The sequence below is a fragment of the Sus scrofa genome, chromosome 12 (genome assembly GCF_000003025.6).
Source record: "Sus scrofa isolate TJ Tabasco breed Duroc chromosome 12, Sscrofa11.1, whole genome shotgun sequence".
Taxonomy (NCBI): domain Eukaryota; kingdom Metazoa; phylum Chordata; class Mammalia; order Artiodactyla; family Suidae; genus Sus; species Sus scrofa.
In genome coordinates, this window is record NC_010454.4 from 22,862,250 (window position 1) to 22,881,063 (window position 18,814).

At 43.7% G+C, this 18,814-nt stretch overlaps 2 protein-coding genes across 15 annotated transcripts in view; both read left to right on the forward strand.

Moving 5' to 3' along the window:
- MED1 (mediator complex subunit 1) overlaps positions 1-10,171 on the forward strand; it is a 42,016-nt gene extending 31,845 nt beyond the window's left edge. For 3 of the 6 annotated variants that reach the window (XM_013979754.2, XM_021067048.1, XM_005653933.3), the window contains 3 exons: positions 1,039-1,134; positions 1,262-1,367; positions 3,761-10,171. In XM_013979754.2, coding sequence (XP_013835208.1) covers positions 1,039-1,134; positions 1,262-1,367; positions 3,761-7,001 — 3,443 coding nt within the window. In that variant the 3' untranslated portion in view covers positions 7,002-10,171. The remainder of the gene's footprint in view (positions 1-1,038; positions 1,135-1,261; positions 1,368-3,760) is intronic. The other 3 variants (XM_021067050.1, XM_021067049.1, XM_013979755.2) reach the window with 3 other exon arrangements.
- FBXL20 (F-box and leucine rich repeat protein 20) overlaps positions 11,146-18,814 on the forward strand; it is a 99,283-nt gene continuing 91,614 nt past the window's right edge. For 2 of the 9 annotated variants that reach the window (XM_013979813.2, XM_005653936.3), the window contains exon 1: positions 11,146-12,033. Coding sequence is in view for 2 of the 9 variants with exons in the window: in XM_005653936.3 (XP_005653993.1) it covers positions 11,986-12,033 (48 nt within the window). In the remaining 7 variants the exon portion in view is untranslated. The other 7 variants (XM_013979808.2, XM_013979816.2, XM_013979820.2 and 4 more) reach the window with 6 other exon arrangements.

The window sequence follows — 18,814 nt, forward strand, 5'->3', positions numbered from 1 at the left end:
TCCCTGGCCTTGCTCAGTGCGTTAAGGATCCAGCATTGCCTCAAGCTGTAGTGTAGATTGCAGATGTGGCTCGGATCTGGCATTGCCGTGGCTGTGGCATAGGCCTGCAGCTGCACCTCCAATTGGACCCCGAGCCCAGAAACTTCCATATGGTGCAAGTGCAGCCATTTAGAAAAACAAAAAAAGACCCTAAAGTTTCGTTACTTTGGAGTATTTATAACACAAACTGATAGATTCTTTGGAATCTGATTCCTTCAGTCACCTGTGGATGACACAGAGGGTTATTTTGGGGTGGAGTTGGCACACAGGCGCATATGGAGGTTCCCGCACCAGGGTTCAAATTGGAGTTGCAATTGCTGGTCTACGCCACAGCCACGGCAATGCCAGATCCACGCCGTGTCTGTGACCTACACCACAGCTCATGGCGATGCCACATCTTAAACCACTGAGTGCGGCCAGGGATTGAACCCGCATCCTCATGGATACTAGTCGGGTTCATTACTACTGAGCAGCAATGGTAACTCCAACATAGTAGGTTTTATTTATTAAAAAAAATATGTGGGGAGGAGTTCCTGCTGTGGTGCAGTGGGATTGGTGGCATCTCTGGAGCAACAGGACGCAGGTTGATCCCTGGCCTGGCACAGTGGGTTAAGGGATCAGGTGTTACTGCAGCTGTGGCATAGTTCACAACTGTGGCTCAGTTCTGATCCCTGGCCTGGGAACTCCATATGCCACAGGGGGGCCAAAAAAGGAAGAAAAAAATGTGATGTGTGGGGAGTTACCTTGTGGCTTGGGGTTAAGGATCCAGTATTGTCACGCAGCAGCTTTGATTGCTGCTGTGATATAGGTTTGATCCCTGAGCTGGGGAATTTCCATATACCTCGGGCATGGCCAAAAAAAAAAAAAAAAAAAAAAAAAAAAGCGTGGGATTTAGTTTCCAACGAGGAAGATAAAGAATTTCATAGTTAATTATTACTGATTACTTGTCTCAAGTCTTAATTTTTTTGCTTATTTTCTGATCTTTTTTTTTGCCTTTAGATTCTCCTGGGCTCCTCCAATTTGAAGTGTGTCCCCTGTCTGAGTCCCGTTTCAGTGTGTCTTTTCAGCACCCTGTGAATGACTCCCTGGTGTGTGGTGAGTTATATGGGTGATTAACCACACCTTTCTCCAGGTGGCAGTTTGTTCCCTTTGTCTTTTTTTGAAAAGTCAGAAGCTGAAGCTGAATCTGTCTTAAATACCTCCTATATATTTTGTCTTTCAGTGGTAATGGATGTGCAGGACTCAACACATGTGAGCTGTAAACTCTACAAGGGGCTGTCAGATGCACTCATTTGCACAGATGACTTCATTGCCAAAGTTGTTCAAAGGTAGCACTGGCCCTTTTCCATCAGAGTCCCATTAACAGGTGTATAAGTGGAGTTCCTTTTGTGGCTCAATGGGTTAAGAACAGACATAGTGTCCATGAGGATGTGGGTTCAATCCCTGGCCTTGCTCAGTGAGTTAAGGATCTGGGGTTGCTGCAAGCTGTGGCATAGGTTGTGGATATGGCTCATATCCGGTGTTACAGTTGTTGTTGTATAGTCTGGAGCCCACAGTTCCAATTTATCTCTTAGCCCAGGAACTTCCATATGCTGTAGAGGCAGACTTAAAAAGAAAAAAAAAAAAAAGAAGTGTATAAGGAATGTTGTTTTCAGTACTCAAGTGAATTAGAAATTTAGGAGGAAAGCATTTAGTCACTGCTTTGAATTCACCTATCTCTGCTTTTTAATCCAAAAGCATTATGAGGATTGGTTTTTTTAAATGTCATTATGAAAGTAATAGGATGTAAGGTAGGTAACTTTAGGCCCAGCATTAGGGTTCTTTTATGAGGGAGGGAGCTGAAATAAGATGTAGATATTTTTTCACTTTTCCTCTGTGTCACTTTTTTAACACATGTAACATGTCAAATGGCAGTCTGTGGGAAGACACTTAAGCCAGTCCGCATCCCAAAAGCATTAATGCGGGTTTCAAGATATTTTAGAGCAGGTACCAGTTGTTTGTTTAATAAATAAATTTTATTGGAACACAGCTATGCCAGTTCACTTACATATTGTCTGTGGTGGCTTTTGAGCTAAGATGACAGAGTAGTTGGGTAGAAATCATATGATCCTCAAAAGCTTAAAATATTTTTTATTTTATTTTTTTTGTCTTTTGTCTTTCTAGGGCCACACCCGAGGCATATGGAGGTTCCCAGGCTAGGGGTCAAATCAAAACTGTAGCCGCCAGCCTGTGCCATAGCCACAGCAACGCAGGATCTGAGCCGAGACTGTGACCTATACCACAGCTCACTGCAACGCCGGATCCTTAACCCACTGAGCAAGGCCAGGGATCGAACCCACAACCTCATAGTTCCTAGTCGGATTTGTTAACCACTGAGCCACGATGGCAACTCCTCGAAAGCTTAAAATATTACTGTCTGGCCCTTTAAGAAAGGTTGCTGACATATTCTAGAGCAAACACATTTTAAATATGTTTATGAACATAAATTTATCTGTAGCATAAAATGTGCTTTGCTTTAAAATACGAAAGATTTTCAGGGAGTTCCTGTTGTGGCCCATTGGTAATGAGCCCAACTAGTATCCATGAGGATTTGGGTTGGAACCCTGGCTTCATTCAGTGAGTTAAGTATCCTGCATTGCTGTGAGTTGTGGTGTAAGCACAGATGCGGTTTGGATCCTGTGTTGCTATGGCTGTGGCTGTGGCTGGCAGTTGCAGCTCTGATTTGACCTCTAGCCTGGGAACCTCCATATGCCGCAGGTGCGGCCCTAAAAAGAACAAAAACAAAGATTTCCAATCAACAGTTTTACTTTTCACAGTATAGCTTTTGGGGTGATGTAAGCCACTAAAGTTTAGAACTTGATGGGTTAAGAGATTTTTTTGTGGAGTTCCCTTGTAGTGCAGCAGGTTAAGGATCCAGCATTGTCATTGCAGCGGCTTGGGTGGCTGCTATGGCATCCCAGGCTTGGGAACTTACACAGGCTGTGAGTGTGGCCAAAATTCAAAAGGAGAAGGAGAGATTTTTCTGTGGTTTGTTAAGTAAGATAAATCATGTATCCCATTAATCATATGTGAAGCCCCAAAGGAGGGCATTTTCTTTTTTTTTGTCTTTTTGTCTTTTTGACTTTTCTTCTAGGGCCGCTCCCTCAGCATATGGAGGTTCCCAGGCTAGGGGTCTAATCGGAGCTGTAGCCACTGGCCTACGCCAGAGCCACAGCAACACAGGATCCAAGCCGCGTCTGCAACCTACACCACAGCTCACGGCAACACCAGATCCTTAACCCACTGAGCAAGGGCAGGGATCGAACCCGCAACCTCATGGTTCCTAGTCGGATTCGTTAACCACTGAGCCAACACGGGAACTCCAGGAGGGCATTTTCTTATTCAGTTCATTATTACCAGTTTTGTTTTAGTTCAGTGTGATATTTAATTATTTAGACTCTTGTTTATGGTTGGTTGGTTTTTGGTGATACTTCAAAAGAGGTTGATGATTGCCTACTAGTCCAGATTCTTTTTAGAATGCGTTTACCCAAAGCTCTGGCATTTCATAGAACTGCATCTGCTCTTCAAGATATTTGCCTTACCTGAGAACTGCTTACTGCAAACTTTTGGCATATCTTTAGGTCGCAGGCAAAATTAAAACTTGTTTTCCCAAATGAAAAATTGGTTTCATTTAGCAGCTAGTGAAATGTTAACTTTGCTTTTTTTTCATCTTACTCTACAGATGTATGTCCATTCCTGTGACGATGAGGGCTATTCGGAGGAAAGCTGAAACCATTCAGGCCGACACCCCAGCACTGTCCCTCATTGCAGAGACAGTTGAAGACATGGTGAAAAAGAACCTGCCCCCGGCTAGCAGCCCAGGGTATGGCATGACCACAGGCAACAACCCAATGAGTGGTACCACTACACCAACCAACACCTTTCCGGGGGGTCCCATTACCACCTTGTTTAATATGAGCATGAGCATCAAAGATCGGCATGAGTCGGTGGGCCATGGGGAGGACTTCAGCAAGGTGTCTCAGAACCCAATTCTTACCAGTTTGTTGCAAATCACAGGGAACGGGGGGTCTACCATTGGCTCGAGTCCGACCCCTCCTCATCACACGCCGCCACCTGTCTCTTCGATGGCCGGCAACACCAAGAACCACCCGATGCTCATGAACCTTCTTAAAGATAATCCTGCCCAGGATTTCTCAACCCTTTATGGAAGCAGCCCTTTAGAAAGGCAGAACTCCTCTTCCGGCTCACCCCGGATGGAAATGTGCTCGGGAAGCAACAAGACAAAGAAGAAGAAGTCATCAAGATTACCACCTGACAAACCTAAGCACCAGACTGAAGATGACTTTCAGAGGGAGCTATTTTCAATGGATGTTGACTCACAGAACCCTATCTTTGATGTCAACATGACAGCTGACACGCTGGATACGCCACACATCACTCCAGCTCCAAGCCAGTGTAGCACTCCCCCAACAACTTACCCACAACCAGTACCTCACCCCCAACCCAGTATTCAAAGGATGGTCCGCCTATCCAGTTCAGACAGCATTGGCCCAGATGTAACTGATATCCTTTCAGACATTGCCGAAGAAGCTTCTAAGCTTCCCAGCACTAGTGACGATTGTCCACCCATTGGCACCCCTGTTCGAGATTCTTCAAGCTCTGGGCATTCTCAGAGTGCCCTCTTTGACCCTGATGTCTTTCAAACCAATAATAATGAAAATCCATACACTGATCCAGCTGACCTTATTGCAGATGCCGCTGGAAGCCCCAGTAGTGACTCTCCTACCAATCATTTTTTTCCTGATGGAGTAGATTTCAATCCTGATTTGTTGAACAGTCAGAGCCAAAGTGGTTTTGGAGAAGAATATTTTGATGAAAGCAGCCAAAGTGGAGATAATGATGATTTCAAAGGATTTGCATCTCAGGCACTAAATACTTTGGGGGTGCCAATGCTGGGAGGCGATAACGGGGAGAGTAAGTTTAAAAGCAATAGCCAAGCTGACACAGTTGATTTCAGTATTATAGCAGTGGCTGGTAAGGCTTTGGGTCCTGCAGATCTTATGGAGCATCACAGTGGTAGTCAGAGTCCTTTACTGACCACTGGGGACTTAGGGAAAGAAAAGACTCAAAAGAGAGTAAAAGAAGGCAATGGCACCAGTAATAGTAGTCTGTCAGGGCCAGGATTAGACAGCAAACCAGGGAAGCGCAGTCGGACCCCTTCTAATGATGGCAAAAACAAAGATAAGCCTCCAAAACGGAAGAAGGCAGACACTGAGGGGAAGTCTCCTTCTCATAGTTCTTCTAACCGACCTTTCACCCCACCTACTAGTACAGGTGGATCTAAATCTCCAGGCAGTTCAGGAAGATCTCAGACTCCCCCAGGTGTTGCCACACCACCCATTCCTAAAATCACTATTCAGATTCCTAAGGGAACCGTGATGGTGGGTAAACCCTCCTCTCACAGTCAGTATACCAGCAGTGGTTCTGTGTCTTCCTCAGGAAGTAAAAGCCACCATAGCCATTCTTCCTCATCTTCTGCTTCCAACTCAGGCAAGATGAAAAGCAGTAAATCAGAAGGCTCATCAAGTTCCAAGTTAAGTAGCAGTATATATTCTAGCCAAGGGTCTTCTGGATCTAGCCAGTCCAAAACTTCATCCCAGTCGGGGGGGAAGCCAGGCTCCTCTCCTATTACTAAGCATGGACTGAGCAGTGGCTCTAGCAGCACCAAGATGAAACCTCAAGGGAAGCCATCATCACTTATGAATCCTTCTTTAAGTAAACCAAACATATCCCCTTCCCATTCAAGGCCACCGGGAGGCTCTGATAAGCTTGCCTCTCCAATGAAGCCTGTTCCTGGGACTCCCCCATCCTCTAAAGCCAAGTCCCCTATCAGTTCAGGTTCTGGTGGTTCTCACATGTCTGGAACTAGTTCGAGCACCGGCATGAAGTCATCTTCAGGGTTAGGATCCTCAGGCTCATTGTCTCAGAAAAATCCCCCATCATCTAACTCTTGTACAGCATCTTCCTCTTCCTTTTCCTCAAGTGGCTCTTCCATGTCATCCTCTCAGAACCAGCATGGGAGTTCCAAAGGGAAATCTCCCAGCAGAAATAAGAAGCCCTCCTTAACAGCTGTTATAGATAAACTGAAGCATGGGGTTGTCACCAGTGGCCCTGGGAGTGAAGACTCAATGGACGGCCAGGTGGGGGTGAGCACAAATTCTTCTAGCCATCCTATGTCCTCCAAACATAGCATGTCAGGAGGAGAGTTCCAGGGCAAGCGTGAGAAAAGTGATAAAGACAAATCAAAGGTTTCCACCTCGGGGGGCTCAGTGGATTCATCTAAGAAGACATCAGAGTCAAAAAATGTGGGGAGCACAGGTGTGGCAAAAATTATCATCAGCAAGCATGATGGGGGATCCCCCAGCATTAAAGCCAAAGTGACTTTGCAGAAACCTGGGGAAAGTAGTGGAGAAGGGCTTAGGCCTCAGATGGCCTCTTCCAAAAACTATGGCTCTCCACTCATCAGTGGTTCCACTCCAAAGCATGAGCGTGGCTCTCCCAGCCATAGCAAGTCACCAGCATATACCCCTCAGAATCTGGACAGTGAAAGTGAATCAGGCTCCTCCATAGCAGAGAAGTCTTATCAGAACAGTCCCAGCTCAGATGATGGCATCCGACCTCTTCCAGAATACAGCACAGAGAAGCATAAGAAGCACAAAAAAGAAAAGAAGAAAGTAAAGGACAAAGATAGGGATCGGGACCGGGACCGAGACCGAGACAAGAAAAAGTCTCATAGCATCAAGCCAGAGAGTTGGTCTAAATCACCCATCTCTTCAGACCAGTCCTTGTCTATGACAAGTAACACAATCTTATCTACAGACAGGCCCTCAAGACTCAGCCCTGACTTTATGATTGGGGAGGAAGATGATGATCTTATGGATGTGGCCCTGATTGGCAACTAGGAACCTTACTTTTAAAAACAAAAACATGGCCAGAGAAAAACTAATAGGTGTATAGGCAAATCACCATAAGGGGTGAGTCAGAGAGGTCTGATTTTGTGTTAAAGAATCTTAAATGGCATGGCTTCGACACCGAGTGGGGTGAATTTAGAAAGGCATAGCCAGACCCTACTAAAGAGACCATAGGGTTTGATTCTGGTTACTAAGAATCACTTGTTTCTTTGCCAGAAAAAAGAAAAAAAAAGTTAAAATACCTGCTTATGAAAGGGAGGGGGTGGGAAGGGCTTAGGGAAAGGGAAGGGTGGGAAACAGTTTTGTGGGAAATATTCATATATATTTTTTCTCCCTTTTTCCATTTTTAGGCCATGTTTTAAACTCATTCTAGTGCATGTATTTGAAGGGCTGGGCAGAAAATGAAAAAGCAATACATTCCTTGATGCATTTGCATGAAGGTTGTTCACCTTTGTTTGGGTAGTTGTCCATTTGAGGCATGGGCAAATGAAGGACTTTGGTCATTTTGGACACTTAAGTAATGTTTGGTGTCTGTTTCTTAGGAGTGATTGGGTAAGGAAGATGATTTTAGCTATTTATTTATAATATTTTAACCCTTTATCTGTTTGCTTTTATACAGTGTTTCTTTCTAATTCTATGAGGTTCAGGGTTCAAAATGATGGGAGGCGGGAGAGCAAGGTTTATTTGGTGGTAGGGAGCTTGTAGCTTGTGCTGGTACTGTAGTATCAAGCCCAAGCAAATTAGTCAGAGCCCACCTTTGGAGTTAAGTAGAAAACCAAAATGGTATTTTTGTTTTAGGAGGTTTTTCATAGGGTTCAGACATCATAGGAATATTAGGAGTTAATCTCTTTATGGAGGTATTGGTTTGTAGTTCTTTTTCCTTTAAAGAAAGCTGGGCTGGCTTTTTGGGATGTAAACATGTTTTCAGATGCAGTAAGGTTTAAAAGTGGGACAGCCTCCCTGAACCAGTGGCATGAAAACCATTACAGAATTAATAGTTCTCCTATTGCTACAGTGTGCCAAAAGTCCACATCCCAGCATTTTGTTTGTAGGAGAACTGATGCCATTCCTATGAGCTGGGCTCCTTGTTTCCCTTCATCACAAGGATAAGGAGTCTAGACTTTAATTACTCCAGTGTATGCTCCCTTAGATAAAACAGTAAAAAAATTTGCAGCCATAGTTCACTTACAACAGTTTCAAGCTCACTTGAAGTAATGGGGGCCTGGAATGCTAGGTGGGCATAAAGATAAACCCTTGCTACTATGTAGCAACACAATTGGACCTTTTTGAAGGAATAGGTCTGAGTCTGGATTCTGGGGGACATCAATAAGAAGCCCTTCTCATAAATATAGAAATCCAGGAGACCATTTGAGTGCAACACAAGTTCTCAGTATTTGGAGGGTCCTCTCAAAATTCTGCGGCCTTACTTTGATTTTGACACCTGCACTGTGCCATTCCTGATGATTCCATTCAGGATCTGTATCAGCAGGACGGGGCACGATCCCCAGCACAACTCTTCTGGATTGAAAAAAAAAAAAAAAAAAAAAAGCCAGGTGATTCATTTGTGTGTGTGTGTATATCATAAATGGAGTGACTTCATCAATAAGAAGATATCTATATTCAGCTCTTTCTGCAGGTTGGAGTTAGCATAGAGTTGGAAAATCAGCTTTGGCTTTCTTTCCTGACTGTCTCTGATTTCCTTTAGTGTTCTCCCTTTTCTGGTCATCAGCTCTCAACAACTCTGCCACTCTTGTGTCCTAAGGTAATAAGAAGTAGGAAACGAAACCTTGCAAAGTGGAGCAAGAAAAGTTATCGGTTACCGTATCAGAGTCAAATGTCTTGGGTGACACTAAGGAGGACATGGGCAAGGTGATACCAGAGTGCTTTATCTTGTGATGCTGATACAGTAGCAGCCTCTCAAACATACAACCAGGTTGGATTTCTCACAAGTTTCTCACCTAGTTTTGAATCCTATCCCATTGGTTTCTGCAGGAGAAAAAAAAAAAAAATTAAATGGTTTTTAAGTTTGTTTTGGTTGGGAAAAATCTTATGGGGAATATACTGCATAGTATCAGGGGCTCAGCTCCCCCAAACAGAGCCAACAAATACCAAAATGAGTAAACTGGGAAGCTTTTTCTCTCTTTCTGTCTTCATCCCAGATCAAAGAATCCCGAGTTAGGATCTGGATGAAGGATAAGCCCCTGAATTGTCGATGGGCACACCCCACACACTGACCCAGCATCTGAACTTGCTTAACAGGGAGCCGGGGCTAAACTGCTTCACCCTGCCTGAGAACCAGGGAGCACTGCATTTCTCCACAGGGTGGAGGAGAAGAGGCAGAATAAACCAAGCCTGGGACACCTCCCTCCTGTCTAGGTGTACTCATTCTCCTGTTCCAAAAGACGGCAAGGACATGAAGTCAACTTCTACCTATCTTCTGCTGCTGGTGTCTTGTGTATTCTTAGTTTGACCTGATTCCTCTTCTGTCCTTTGGCTTCATGTTAGGGGTCCTTGGTCAAAACCTGCTCTGATGTACATGAAGATTCCAGGTTCAAAATCAGTGTCTTAAAACAAGTATTGTAGAGGTGGGGGAGGGGTTAAGCAGGATATAACTGCCAAACTTAAGATTGGTGACTCTTAGAAAGATTTACCTTAAGGCCTGGGTCTGAAAATTTAGTGCAGCACTCTTGTGAATTCTCAAAAGAATCTTTCCAGGGAGCCAGTGAGTCACAGTATCCAGTTGAGTCACTTAAAGCAGACGCCAGTATAGGAAACTCATTATTCACAATCCCTAGGTAATCTCATATTTGTTTACCTTTTTAAAAATCCCCTTCCCTCCCTTATTTCTACCCTTGAGTTAGTTTTTTGAGGGGTAGGAAGTATTTAACATCTCAGAAGCTAGGTTGGGAAACATGCTCAGCTGTAAAAGCTGAGCTTTAAATTTTGAGTTTTAAAAATGTACATCAGGAGCAGTTGGGAGGGGCTTTTCTAAAAAAAAAGTAATCTTTTAAATTTGATTTTCTGTGTGTATGGCCGTTCTGTAAATACTTTGGGGTTTTTCATTTTTTTGAAAGTAGACAAAATCTGTGGGATTTTTTTTCCCGAAACATTACAGAAACCTGTTTATTTACATGCAAATAAATTTCTTTGATAAAAAGCAACATGCCTATGTGTAATAAATTTCTAACTTTTGGATAATTGTTTATTCAGCTTTTTAAAAGTCCAATCAAAAGTATTTTAAAATAACAAAGGAAAAACCTTCCTTGAAATGTGTAACTGGAAAGGATAATTAGGGGAACAGAACTGTGAAAGTTTTCTTCATTTGATTTACCTGCTCAAGCCAGTTTTACTATCTTTTACAGGCCTTAGTCACCAATTGTATCAATAGTTCTTGCTGGGAGAAAAGTTCTGTTAGATGCAACAAAAGGCTGTTTTTATATGGCTGCAGTAAAGCAATCACATTAAAAGTATCTGGGACAGGAGGAGGCTATAACATCTAGATCTGGGTTTGTGGGCCTGAGAATGAGTTACTGAAGCTGGGTTCCTGGGTTCTTTTCTAGGGAAAAAAAAAGTGCTTTCAGAGTTGGGTAATAAGCCTTCCAGCTACAATACGCCTTTTTTTTTTTTTTTTTTTTTGGACTTTTTAGGGCCTCGCCCGTAGCATATGGAGGTTCCCAGGCTAGGGGTCTAATTAATCAGAGCTGCAGCCACCGGCTTTCACCACAGCCACAGCAATGCCAGATCCATGCCACGTCTGCAACCTACACCACAGCTCACGGCAACACCGGATCCTTCGAGGCCAGGGATCGAACCCGCAACCTCATCGTTCCCAGTCAGATCGTTAACCATTGAGCCATGACGCAAACTCCAAATATGCCTATTTTAAAAGATCTCCAGCACAATTTGCTCTTACAGAACTTTTTTTTTTTTTTTTTTTTTTTTTTTTTTGGCTTTTTAGGGCCAAACCCGAGGCATATGTAGGTTCCTAGGTTAGGGGTCCAATCGGAGCTACAGCTGCTGGCCTACACCACAGCCACAGCAACGTCTTATTCCAGCCTCATTTGCGACCTACACCACAGCTCATGGCAATGCAGGATCCTTAACCCACTGAGCGAGGCCAAGGATCAAACCCACAGTCAGATTTGTTTCCCCTGCAGAACCACATCTCTTAATCAGACAAGCCAGTTACTGAAAGTACAAAGTAACAGGGGTATGAAAATAAACTCATATCTGCTTTGAAATGCAATTGTAAGTCCAGCCAGCACTGCTAGAATTGATGATATAGTTTCCAATGTTTCATATTTGGGATATAATTCCGTAGTTTGTCGCTCTAAGTGTAAACTCATTTCTTAATTCATGGAAGTCAGATCATAAATTTTGAGACTTCAAGGTTTGAGGGCTGGTGTTACTAAAGTACATATTATCATGACACATCCAGCTTCTATAGAAGGAGCCTGAGTCAGAATGAATGTTACTACTGGGCAAGCGCCCCCGCCTACTCGTTCAGACACGCTTGTTTCTCCCGCCAAAGTGGCGTCAGGATCAGGATCTCACCAACCAGAGCCCTGATTGGAGGGCAGGCAGGCCCTAGAGCCCATTGGGTGCCAGCAGCGGTCGGAAAGCAGAGGGGCGGGAGAAGCCGAGGCCTTTCTGCCTCACCCGCCCCCACCTTCACCAAAGCGTGCCCCTCCCCCAGCTAAAGGAATGGTCGCCCAGCTCCAGCACTGCACCCCTTGACCCCAAGGCACGAGGTGCGGCCTCGCCGCATATCCCCAGAGCAGAGGGCAGCGCAATTACCCCCTGTCCTTCTAAACCATGCACAAGGAGATCCACTCCCCGCGGCGGCCCCCTAGGCCTCCCTGCAACACCCGGTAATGCAATCCACGGGGGCGGGGAAGGCGGTGGCGGCGGCGGCAGCGGCGGCGGCGGCGGCATCAGAACAGCCCCAATCTAGAGACGGCCAGAGAGGAGAAAAATGGCTCCAAGCAGGGACCGCCTGCTGCACTTTGGGTTCAAGGCTACAGTGAGTGATAGGGGAAGGGAGTTGGGTGTCTGGGAAGGACATGTGTGCCAGCGCAAGCTACCGGGAAAGCGACAAGACTGAGGGGGCGGGGGAGGACGAGACAGCTCAAGTGCTTGGTGGGTTGGTGCGTGCTGTTTGCCCGCGGATGGGAGAAGGGGGGCTTGGGCGCTGTGTGCAGTTGTCCTGCTTTCCTCTCTCTCACTGGTCTGCGAGCACGCGCACACTCGCTCCCGCCCCACAGCCCCTCCCATACACAAATACACACACAGACATATAGACACTTCCCTGCCTCTTCTTCTTGCGGTGGGCTTGGCGGCCTTGGAGGCGAGGGCGGGCTCACGCCGCCGCCGCCGCGCTCCCGGGCGGATGGTCGCGGGCTGCGCCCCGGGGTGGGGGAGGGGTGGTCCTGCGCTGCTGCCGCCGCCGCCGCCGCGCGCTCCTCCTCCTCCCCCTCCCCACACCGTTCCGAGGCCCGGGCGGTTCTGCCCAATGAGGAGCGGCGTTGCTGGCAGGTGGGGAGTGTTTTTGTTTTGGGTTGAAGTTGAGGCGGAGGAGAGAGAAGAGCTAGCGACAAGCAGTCGTCGCCACCGCCGCGGGAGGCGGAGGAGGCCCTGCGGGATTCAAGAGGTCTCCCCTCCCCGCCGACGGCTCTTGCCCGCCGTTCCTCTGCCTCCTCCCGGTGCCGGAACTCCCGGGCCTGCCCCGGGCCCCCAGTCTTTGCCCTCCACACGCCGCAGCGCCCGGCCCCGGCCGCACCCGCCGGCCCCATGAGGAGGGACGTGAACGGAGTGACCAAGAGCAGGTTTGAGGTGTGCGCTTGGGGGTGGAGGGGGCTAGGGCGGCGTGAGGAAGGCGATTCCCGCTTTCATGCCCCGAAAAATTCGCTCCGCACCGAGCCTCCTCCTTTGCCTGGCGCCGTCATCCCCAGACCGCTGGGGCTGCCAGACTTCTCTCCCCTTTCTCTCGATCTGAGAGCCCAGTGCAGCCCAGCTTCCTTCGTCCTGCGGGCCGATCGCCTCTTACTATTTTGCTGGCGGGCCGGGACCGAGGATTAGCTCTGGCGCCCTAATTCCCCCTCCCCCCAGTATCACTCAGCTTTCCATTCTTTCTTTACACAACCTTTGGCGTGTCTCCCTTCACTCGGCAGAAAAAGCATCACAGCTCTGATCGACCGGAGGGAGCTTGTTTTCTTTTTGCCACCTTCGAGGAGGAAATTATGAGCCAGGGGGCTTATTCTCCGAGTTTGAGAGACCTTGGTTAAACTAGGGAAGTGGAGGTGGGGGACTGAGATGGTGGAGACGACCACGGGTTTTCGGTGCTGTGTTAGGTTAGGGTATTGTTCTGATACTTCCTCTTCTATCCCGTTTAGTCTGTACTTTTGTTGCTCATTGTTTCTGGGAACTCTTCGTTGTGTACAGGCTTTGAGATTGGGACGAAGGTCTGAGAGACTTAAGAAAATCCATTCAAGTCTCTTTGTCTCTAAGAACTTTTCCTCTGGCGAAAGAGATTTATAGTAATGGAATTAAGAAATGGGTGAGGAAATAAAACATCTGAAAGCGTCTTGAGAGTAGTCAGCTTTAGGAAGTGACTCCTTTTGAAAGTGAAGTATTATAACGACAGATGAATTATAGTAGTATAGTAATATACGGGAAGACCCATTGGGGGAATAAGAGAGAGAAAGAAACTTCTACAGCAAGAAGAGTAAATGTTACCTGGCCTTTTTTGGCAGAAAATCAGGCTGACCCGAGGTCACTCACAGCTCAGTGTATCTCACTTGATGTTTTCCTTCATTTCCATTTTAAGGATGAAATTGTAAGACGGTGAGACAAAAGTTTTAGGAAACTTGCCAGCTAGGTTTAGAGGGTGAAATTGTTACCTAAGGGTCTTAGTCTATTCCTGATTTCGGTTAATGCTTTTGGAAAATATTTTAATTTACCCACAAAGATCGAGACAGGAAGTGTTTGGGGGAGTTTAAATTCAGAGCTTCAGAGGTATTGTTGCAGGCCAGGAGCGGAGAAAATCAAGGAACTGGTCTCCTTAGGGTTTTTTTTTTTTTCCCCCTTAGGGTTTCTATGTTTATCTTAATCGTGGGAAAAAAGTATTATAGTAGATATGTTTTGGTGTTTATGCTGCCCTTGATAGCTTCATATTCAGTATTACTGTAAAAATTTAGACGGTCCTTAAAATAACTGTATAGAGGAGTTCCTGATGTAACACAGTGGGTTAAGAATCCAGCTTTGTCACTGCAGCGGCTTGTGTCCCTGCTTTGGCCTGGGTTTGATCCCTTGCCCAGGAACTTCCACATACCGAGGGTGCAGGCAAAAAAAAAAAAATATTACTCCATAGACATTTAGCAGTTAACAAAAATCTTCAAAGGGAAACCCAAATACTGAAGTTTTGAGTGGGAGATAGTAGCCTTTTGCTATTGCAGCCTGTTCTTTATCAAGCTGACTTAATTGACATTCAATTTAAGTGAATTTTGCTATTCACTTTTAGGTTGTGTGAGTAATTGTTGAAAAGAGTTCTTTTATAGTATGTGCTTTAAAATTGCATTGCTGTATCCGGTTTTTATAATTATCTTATATTTTAATTTGTTGTTTATCTGTAATGGTGGTATTAAAATAAGAATTTATCGCTTTATTAAGCATCCCTGTTTACCTTGATTGGTATGTGTGCCTGAAAAGAAGATAAAAAAGGAGGAAAAACTCCTTCTGCAGTGTTCATGATTAAAGTGTTTATTTATAAACAAAAAGCTACTTTTTTATGATGTGAAGTGTTCATGCTGAAATACAAATGAGAAGGGGCTGGAAATATGTGTTAACAAGTTTCGTTATCAAATTATTTCTTAAAATCATTTACCCGTTAATGACCTAATTTACATGTAGTAAAACAATAAACTGGTCTCTTATGAAGTAATAAACTTATTGCTAATTCACTGAAGACATTTTAAATATTTAGTTGCAATGGATAAAAGATGTAGATAGGATAAAGCAGGCTTTTCATATCTAAAACATTCACATCAAAATTTTTTTTTAATTCTTGAAATCACAGGAGGCTTTTCAAAGGACTGATCATATTTTATGATGGTAAGCAGATAGCTCTGAGAATTTTTGTGAGTGCAGGAAATTTCTATAGCAAAAATATCACAACTAACATCACATTAGTTATAGTTAATACAAAAAGTGAAAGATTGTTTTCTTTTTCTTGGCCACATTTTTTTATGGGGAGGAGATAACTAAAGCTTTTTTTTTTTTTTTTTTTTTGCCTCCCCGCCCCCCGGGCATGTGGAAGTTACCAGGCCAGGGATCAAACCCATGCTGTAGCAGTGGCCAAGCTGCTACAGTGACAACCCTGGATCCTTAATCTGTTGCACCACAGGGGAACTCTGCTTATTTTTTTAATTCGATTTGTTAAAATCTTTGTATAGGGAATATTCTGTGTATTGTGTCTTTGGATACTGTTTTTTTTTTTGTTTTTTTGTCTTTTTGCTATTTCTTTGGGCTGTTCCCAGGCTAGGGGTCCAATCGGAGCTGTAGCTGCCAGCCTACTCCAGAGCCACAGCAACGCGGGATCCGAGCCGCGTCTGCAACCTACACCACAGCTCACGGCAACGCCGGATCCTTAACCCACTGAGCAAGGGCAGGGACCGAACCCACAACCTCATGGTTCCTAGTCGGATTCATTAACCCCTGCGCCACGATGGGAACTCCTGTCTTTGGATATTGTAACTGGAGGCCACACACTTTAAATCTCACACTCAGCAGTAGAGGTGTAGAAAAATAAACTTAGGTTAAAATCAAAGAAGAGTACCTTAGTTAGCCAGCTGTGTAGCATCCTGTAGAATAGCTAAGTAGATGACTGATGGTTAAAAGAGTTAAAAAAGGAGGCAGATATGTGAAAATCATTGTCCTTTGCTGTATCACTTTGGCATTTAATCCATACAGTAATGACCCTTATAAGTTAACATAATGTATACTGAATTATTTTAGTCTTACAAGTGAAATTAATCATTCAGGAGTTCCCATCGTGGCTTAGCAGGTTCAATCCCTGGCCCTGCTCAGTGGGTTAAGGATCAGGTGTTGCTGTGAGGTGTGGTGTAGGTCACAGACTCACCTTGGATCTGGTGTTGCCTCTGGCTGTGGTATAGGTCGGCAGCTACAGCTACAGCTCGGATAAGACTCCTAGCCTGGGAACTTCCATGTGCTGTGGGTGTGGCCCTAAAAAGACCAAAACAGAAAAAAGAAATTAATCGTTCAGATACTTTTTTAATTATCTTACAGTACACTTTGTTTTGTGGCAAATTTTGATACTTCCTTTCAAATTGAATAATGACTGTTAAATGTGTCTTGTATGCTGGGTGCTCTGAGCTAGATGTTTTACCTCTGTTACTTCTAATTCTCACAATTCTATTTTGAGGAAAGCTAGGCCTTGAGAAGTATTCAAGTTGCACAGCTAGTCTGTGGTGGAGCCAAGATTCCAATCTGCTTTTTTTTTTTTTTTTCCTCCACTCTATCATTCTGCTCTGTTTTCAGCATAACAGCACAAAAGCCCAGAAAATGTGAGGAAAAGAGCTTTCCTAAAGTTCTGCATCTAGTATTTTTTTGTTTGTTTTTGCTCTCAAGAGAATGCAGCTTTCATTTTAAATGCTATAAATCCAGTGCTGGCCTAACATAGTGAAATTAATGACAGACACCTGTAAATAGCTAGGCTAGCCCTTGAATCCAAGAGTAGATTTTTTTCAGCTAAGCCTTTACCCTTTGTCCTACTCTTAGTAACTCCATTATAAGAATGTAGTACTACTGGAGAAAAACTTCTGTCCTATTTGGTTTTATTAAAAAGTATTATGTTTTTTAAGAAAGTTATAGTGGTAACATTAATTGACATTCATATACCATTTTACAGTTTAATCAGTGCCTGGAGATGTTAAGATTCACATAGTTAGGAAGTGGTAAGTTCTAATTGGGATATATTGAATCCCTGTTCATTATTGGTTTTCATCATACCTCTCTGCTGCTCTGATAAATATATGATATTACAGTTTGTGCAATTAGATTATAGTATTTCTTTGCCTGCTTCATTTTATTGATTCACTTTGTCCAAAATAAGAAAAATCATATAAGTTGTTTTATGGCAGAAAGAACATACGACATTGGGAGTTAAGAGAATGGGTATTTGTTGATCTTGATTTTTGCTACCAACTCACCCCAACTTTGGTCTTCTCTCCACTTCTCTGGTTTGGTCATTTTCCTTCTCTGCAAGAGAAGGGAATTAGAATCAATTATTAAGATTCCTTTTGTTCCAGAGTCCTATGAATCTGTAATTTTTGAGTAAAAGCAGTGGACCATATTTTCTTTGTTGTTTCTTATGAAATAGCCATTCTAATACTTTGGTCAAGTTTGCAGGCCTAGTCACACAGTACAGTTAAGGCTACAGTAATGACCTTTTTTCTCTCTTAAAGTTTTATCTTCCAATCTAAAGAACATTCTGCATAGTAAATAACCCTATTTTCCAAGTTGGTGCATGTGGAAAATGTTATGTATATTTTCCAGTGGGTGAGAGTCATTTGTTTCACTCTATTTGAAAGGCCTTGCAATGGGAAAGAATACTAGTAGAAGTAAGCAGTTTTGTTTTTAACACTTCAGAGATTGGTTGGAATGCAATTATCTAGTAGTATTATAGAAATCTGGGTTTTTTAGACCCGTTCAGACAATTCGTCCTTTTTGAATAATGTTATTGATATTTCTTTATTATATAACCATGGGTTCTTTTAAAGCACAGTACATTATATCATGTACTTATACTGTAGTTATTCATCATTTAAAAATAAACATGTTTATATCTTGTCACTGTCTACATAAGCATTATGTATTAAAAATTATGCTTTCCATTACTTTTTTTTAACTTGGCAAAAACTTTACAAAATGTATTCTTGATATTTAAGTCATACATTCTTAGATGTAATCTATTTATTCATTGAAGATTTTCATTCATTAAATCATTTATTAGATATTGACACTTTTTAAAAAATTGCCATATGGTTGATTTATAATGTTGTGTCAGGAGTTCCCGTCGTGGCACGGTGGTTAACGAATCCGACTAGGAACCATGAGGTTGCGGGTTCGATCCCTGCCCTTGCTCAGTGGGTTAAGGATCCCATGTTACCGTGAGCTGTGGTGTAGGTCGCAGATGTGGCTCGGATCCCGCGTTGCTGTGACTCTGGCGTAGGCTGGTGGCTACAGCTCCGATTCGACCCCTAGCCTGGGAACCTCCATATGCCGCGGGAGCAGCCCAAGAAATGGCAAAAAGACAAAAAAAAAAAAAATGTTGTGTCAGTTTCAGGTGTACAGCACAGCCATATCTATATCTTCATATATATATATATGTATATATATACATATATATATATATGGCATGAGCTTGATCCCTGACCCAGGGATATATATATACTTTTTCAGATTCTTTTTCCTTATAGGATACCACAAAACATCAAGTGCAGTTCCCTGTGCTGTATAGCAGGTCTCCATTGGTTTTCTAATTTATATAAAATATGTTAATCTCAGCCTCCTAATTCATCCCTCCCTCACCCCTTTCCCCTAGAAGTATCCACATGTTCTAGGTCATTTGTCACTTTTAGCTGTTAGTGTCAGTGTTGTTTTTTAAATCTTTTTGTTTTCTTTCTTCTTTCTTTCTTTTTTTGCTTTTTGGTGTCACATCTATATAGCACGTGGAAGTTCCCAGGCTACAGGTCAGAACAGAGCTGCAGCTGCTGGCCTACACCACA